General features: G+C 45.9%; 1 protein-coding gene across 1 annotated transcript; it reads left to right on the forward strand.

Moving 5' to 3' along the window:
• The first annotated feature begins 247 nt into the window (after window positions 1-247).
• On the forward strand, window positions 248-3,881 carry slc25a5 (solute carrier family 25 member 5). Its single transcript, XM_080187855.1, has 4 exons — window positions 248-504; window positions 2,255-2,738; window positions 2,827-2,967; window positions 3,459-3,881. The coding sequence occupies exons 1-4, from the start codon at window positions 391-393 to the stop codon at window positions 3,614-3,616; spliced, it is 897 nt and encodes a 298-aa protein (XP_080043981.1). The 5' UTR covers window positions 248-390; the 3' UTR covers window positions 3,617-3,881.
• Window positions 3,882-6,579: the final 2,698 nt, after the last annotated feature.

Genomic DNA, 6,579 nt, shown 5'->3' on the forward strand with positions numbered 1-6,579 from the left:
GCGCCGCGGGGCGGCCAATCGGAAAGCGGGAAGCGGGGGGAAACCAATCGGAGAGCGGGGCGCGTCGCGCGGCGGCCAATGGAAGAGCGGGGTGCGCCGCGGGGCGACCAATCAAACAGCGAGGAGCGCGGGGGGGGGGGGGGTGGGCGGCCAATGAGCGGCGGCTCCGCCGCGCCCTGGGAAGGAGGTCTCGCGGTAGCTGCGCCGCTTTAAAGCTTCACTTCCGCTGCAAAATCGGCCATTTCGTCGGCGCCGGCAGTAGTTTATAAAGTGGGTGTTTGGCCCTGCTGTCAAAGGGGGGGGAGGTGTTAATTAGACAGAGAGAGGAAAAAAAAGAGAAAGCGAAGAAAAACAAAATTAAGCATCTAAATTAACGAGAGAGTGAAGATAATGGCGACCGACAAGATTATAAGTTTCATGAAGGATTTCCTTGCTGGCGGCGTGGCTGCTGCGATCTCCAAGACGGCGGTGGCTCCCATCGAGAGGGTGAAGCTTTTGCTGCAGGTAAGCAGAGCCACGGATCCCTCCCTCCCTCCCAGCCAGGATTCAGTGTAAGCGGCTGCTGGTTACAATGTGAGCACCGCCTCCAGAGTGGAGAGTGAAGCGGATTTGAGTAATTCTTTTTTTTTGTGTGTGTGTTTTCCTTCCCCACCAACCAAGCTTTTGGACCAAGTCTTGAGCAGATGCAAAATGGAGCTTGTCTTTTCTCACTCACTCTGTCTCTTCTCACAGGCCCCCCCCCCCTCCTCCTCCCCAAACAGCCAAGCGGATGAGTATGACCCTGGCATTGCGGACCATGGGCATCTGCTCAACATCATTGCCACGGGCTTCTTCTAATCTGATCGCAGGCCACGCTCTCTCTCCAAGGGGAGTGAGGTCTGAAGGTTAAGAAATGTCGCTTGAGGCAATCAAGGTCGCGGCAAGGAGAAGGAGTGCGGCCTAGGCGGAGGATTAGTGGTGGAGTTGGGTGCGGGAGATGGGGGTGGGGGTTGGGGGGGGGGGGGGGAAGACCCCAATCCGCTTCAGTCTCTTCCCCCCTCCCCCTCCACCCAAATTTCCTGCATCCCGGAAGATAATTGGGAGGGAAGTTTCCTGATCACTAAAGTCACTAAATTTGGGAGGGTTTTTTTCCCCCTCTTTTTTTTGGGACAGCAGCGGCCGGTTTCTCGGCGTGAAGTACAAGGAGGCAGTGTTTAACGGACTGAGTTCCTCTTCTCTTCCTCCGCGCCACCCCCCCCCCCCCACTGCGCCCGAACTTCCGCACCGGCAGCGCAATGTAGAAGCCGCCATTCCGCAGCATTGCAGTCACGATCGCCAAAGATTCCCTTTTTTTTTCCCCAACTGCTTTTAACCTATCTCGGTTTTTAAAAAAATTCTTGTCCCCTCCGCGCACGGTGTTTCATTGCAAGGCAATATTCTGGCGCGATGGTGGTTTAGATGTTCGCGCTGTTTGGACTCCGCCGTATTTCCCGGTCATTGATCAGGCGTAGAGCCGGCGACTTTGTTTCGTTCCAATAACTTCCCTTTCCAAAAGTTGCCCATTCGGACTAGGTGACTCCCTTCGGACCAAGAAGGTCATCCCCCGAAGATCAAGTCTTGTTGCAGCGGTTAACTCTGGCGCACTGGTTTGATCCATATCTAATTCCCCGTTAAAAGGCATCCTGTGCTCGGAGCAGACAAGTCTCGATTCCTGTTTTCTTTCTAAGGTGATATTTGCCATATCATTTGGGGAAGGCCAGTCAGGGTCACCTTGCCACTCACCTAGGAAGTCCCGTGCTGCAGCGTTCCGGTGCCGCCCCCACCTGCAGTTTCTCAAGTCAGTCGCCACCCTGACTGACAAGTATTGCTCTTCCTGTTGCTGGATCCCCCGTGGGTACCGCCAACACAGGGATTGGAGGAATTCAAGAGGGCAGCTGACCACCACCTTTTGAAGGGCAGTTTGGAATGGGCAAAGACTGTTGGTCTTGTCATTGCCTAAGAGCCATTTACAGAAAAAGTGGGACTTGTTGTTAGGTGGGCATTGGTGGATGCAGTTCTGGACTGAGCTTCAGTCATGAATCTGATACCTTCAGTGCAGCTTGGTTGAAGTCCCTTTGACCCTTCCTGTTGCAGCATCTTAACTATTCAAATTCTGGTGTAGTTGGCAATGGAGCAGTGTTCTTCTGTAGCATTTCATTCTTGAACTAGTGTCTAAAAACTGGTTTTGATGATGATTTCTGTGGTCAATCAGACGACTTGTTTTCTTTTGCTGTAGGTCCAACATGCAAGCAAACAGATTGCAGCAGAGAAGCAGTATAAAGGGATCATTGACTGTGTTGTACGCATCCCAAGAGAGCAAGGTTTCATGTCCTTCTGGCGTGGTAATTTGGCCAATGTGATAAGATACTTCCCCACCCAGGCGCTCAACTTTGCTTTCAAAGATGTGTACAAACAGTTTTTCCTTGGTGGTGTTGACAAGAAGCAATTCTGGCGTTACTTTGCTGGCAACTTGGCTTCTGGTGGTGCTGCTGGTGCTACATCGCTCTGCTTTGTCTATCCCCTTGACTTTGCCCGAACACGTCTGGCTGCTGATGTTGGAAAGTCTTCAGCGGAGCGAGAGTTCACAGGATTGGGTAACTGTCTCTCCAAGATCTTCAAGTCGGATGGCATCAGGGGGCTGTACCAGGGCTTCAATGTATCTGTACAAGGCATCATCATTTACAGAGCTGCATATTTTGGCATCTATGACACTGCTAAAGGTACATGCAGAAACTTATTGATCTATTCTCGGCTTGAGCTGCGTCTTCCAAATTTGCGTAGTGATATGACTTTTTTTGCCCCCCCCAGGAATGCTCCCAGATCCTAAGAACACCCACATTGTGATCAGTTGGATGATAGCTCAGACGGTAACGGCTGTTGCTGGTGTGACTTCCTACCCATTTGACACCGTTCGTCGTCGTATGATGATGCAGTCTGGTCGGAGAGGAGGTAAGTGGACAGTGGGCTTTTCTTATTGATTCATGGATGTGAGCACCACTGGCAGTGCTAGCAATGACCCCCCCCCCCCCCCCCCCCAAATCCCTGATCACCCTTGAAGGTGGTGTTGAACTGCTGCCTTGAACTGGTACAGTTCATGGGCGTAGGAACACTCACACTGTAAATAGTGGGATTTTGGCCCAGTGCAGTAGAAATGTAGTTCAATGTCAAGATTTTGACATAAATAGTAACATCAGTTGACGTGATTCAGTCACAGGAGACCCAAGAGAATTCTGTTGGCAGTGCTTTTCTCAATTTTCCTATTTCCTTTCATTATGGCTTTGCCAGTTGTGAGTAAATACTGAAATTCTGAGAAGCGCACAGTGTGGGTTGCTGAATGTACCTTTCTCTTTACTCCCACCAGAGTTGATTGTTGGAATTTAAATTAAATGTTTCTCCAAAGTTGAAGTAGACATTGATCAAGATTGTCTTTCTGCTTTCAGCTGATATCATGTACAAAGGAACACTTGACTGCTGGAGGAAGATCCTTCGGGATGAGGGTGGCCGAGCTTTCTTCAAGGGTGCCTGGTCCAATGTGCTGAGAGGCATGGGTGGTGCTTTTGTGCTAGTCTTGTACGATGAATTCAAGAAGTTTGTCTAAATGGTCACAGACGTCAATGTTGTGTGAACCAGTGTTGTACTTGTAACATATCTTGTACATTCATGGACTGTTTAAGTTACACCTATTTATGGGGGCCCAATCTGGTATGTTTCTGCTGGTTTGGGTTGTGAAGCGACCATTTTAAGTGACCACAATCATTCTCTAAACTTAAGTGTCATTCCATGCTGATGGGACTAAATCACTTCATCCAACTGATCTTTTTAAATTACTGTAACTAAAGACCAATAAAAGACAGTGTAAATGATTGCCGTCTTTATTCATGTTTCAGTACGATTGTTTCATTGGATCAGTATTGCTGAGTTGATGGCCTGGCATTTTATTGCATATTGGTTAATCTCCATATGTTATGAATGTCTCATTCCAGAATGCCAACTATTTCCACTCCAGTTAACATGGTTAATACGGAATCGGCTTTTTTAAAAAGAGCAGTTGATGCTGTAAGGCATAGCCCTCAAACGTTATTGGTTTATTAGCCCAAAATATGAACACTATGTATTTTGTGAGCATTTTAAATGGTGTGGTATGTCTTTTAGTTCCAGATGCCCATTGCTGACTCAGCTGTTTGCTGTTTTAAGTCGGGTAGATCAGGATTGCCATTGCTGACTTAGCAACTTGCTGTTAAGAAGGGTAGTCTTGCAGTGTTTCACTGACATGCTTATTAATATCCCAGTCTACAATCCAGGTCTTTAAACTTTAAATGAATATAATGGTCTCTTTGAATTTAAACCTTACTATTTTCCCTTTACACTAGCACAAATTAGGTTGAAAATCCTTCAATGTTTAGCTGTAAATGTGACCATAAGTTTTTTGGCACACTGCTTGCTGTGTAATTGCCAAAAAAGAGGTATTTACAGCTGTGCTTTGGATTAACTGCCTGATGGTTTGGGATGGTGTGAAATTCTGGACTATTTAATGTTAAGTGCTTGAGCTTCCATGTGATGTAAAGTGATCTGTTGACAGATATAGGATTCTTTTGAGGTGCAGAATAACAACTTAACCTCAAGTTAATCTTGGCAGAGTAGTTAACAACATTTATTTCCCTCTGCTTCTGCCTAATTGCAGGAGAGTAGGCACTGAGCATCCAGGTACCTTTGGTAAACTTTGTAGATTGTGTTATAGGATGTATTGCTGCCTAAGCTAATGTTTGCCCATTCCTCACTTTCATCAAAGGTGATGGTGAGCTCCCTTGAACTGCTGCTGCCCCTGTGGTGTAGAATACTCTCTACATCATTGTGGGTATACCTGTGATAATTATAGTTCCAGTTCAGGATGGTGTTGGTATGTCATTTGGAAGTGGTGTTCTAATGCATCTTCTGCGTTGTCCTGTTAGTTGGAAGGAGCCTCATAGATGCTACGTACTGACGCATTGGTAGCAAGGACCTATTGTTTAAATGTGGTGGATGGGGTGCCAATCAAGCAGGCTGTTTTTTTAATGGATCCAGCTAGTTCATAGAACCTTGGAATAGGCTGTTAAGTGGGACCTATGAAACTATTATATATTTCAGTTTCATTGTTAAGCTGAATAAGTATTTGAAACCAGGTTAGCTCCTTGTGCTCAAGCTGAGAGTAAGGTTGAGGGCAAGGCTTCTACTCTGTTTGAATCAAGTTAATTGAACTCTGGGTTAATGGTTAAAATGGCCTCTGCATTCTTCAGTGAGACAGTAACCTTGATTGTTGTCCTGCAGAGTCTAGTTGTAATGAATGTGTGGCAACATTGGGAACAGTATTGAAAGGGAATTGACTTGCAGTGAAACTAGTAGGACATGTGATTCAATTTTAATCAGTCAGGTGAAAATTGTCCAAAGTTCAGAATATTATCAGAAGGGGAAAGGTAGCAGGGAAATGGAGAAGAGGTGTGGGTCATAGTTCTCCAAGCTGGCATAGGCACAATAGACAGTTTAGAAAATTTCTAATAGACTAGTTTATTTAGCACCAATGATTCAAACTATGGCCCAATGCTCTAATCAGCATTGTCACCTGCAAAGATTTACACAAGCTGACCATTTTGCACTTTAACAGGGACTTCTGATCATTGCAGAAGTAGCAATATATCACTGCACAGAAGACCAAGCATGGATGAAGAGAGGGCATATTTGTGTTGCTGAGTTTAGTTATACTGGCTGGTCACTTGTCAGACCAGGTATTGACCAACAGAGCACTTTCTGGTTAAGTAGCTAAATCCTGCATGCCTGACACAGGAGCTTAGTGTCAGACATTAGCAGAGGGTCCAGGGCAATAAAAACCAGCCCATCAATTTCAGGATGTTTCATGTGCCAGGACTTTTGCAGGATTTGGCAGATTGGTGCAGAAGGTGAAGTCACATGGGATCAGGTGAGCTGGCAAGGTGGATACAAAACTGACTTGGTCAAAGAAGACAGGGTAGCAGTGGAAGAGTGCATTTCTGAATGGAAGGTTGTGATAAGTGATGTTCCTCAGGGATCAGTGCTGGGACCTTTTGTAATATATAAATAATTTGGAGGAAAATGTAACTCGATTGATTTTGTAAGTTTGTGGATGACACAAAGGCTGGATTTGTGGATAGTGATGAGAACCATCAGAGGACACAGGATATAGATCAGTTGGAGGCTTAGGCAAGAGATGGAGTTTAATCTGAACAAATGAGAAAATGCATTTTGGAAAGTCTCATACAATAGGAAATATACAGTAAATGTCAATCCTCAGAGTATTGATAGGCAAAGAGATCTGGGTGTACAGTACACAGGTCACAAAGTGGCAATGTGTGTGGAGAAGGTAGTCAAGAAGGCATACAGCATGCTTGCTTTCATCAGCCAGGGTATTGAGTTTAAAAATTGGCAAGTCATGTTGACACTTTAGAACCTTTAGTGTGGCCACACTGGAATAGTGTTCAATTCTAGTACCACACTACCAGAAGGATGTGGAGGTTTTGTAGAAGTACAGAAAAGAATTACCAGGATGTTGCA

Source organism: Carcharhinus amblyrhynchos, chromosome 4 (assembly GCF_965287045.1).
Source record: "Carcharhinus amblyrhynchos chromosome 4, sCarAmb.v2.hapA, whole genome shotgun sequence".
NCBI lineage: Eukaryota > Metazoa > Chordata > Chondrichthyes > Carcharhiniformes > Carcharhinidae > Carcharhinus > Carcharhinus amblyrhynchos.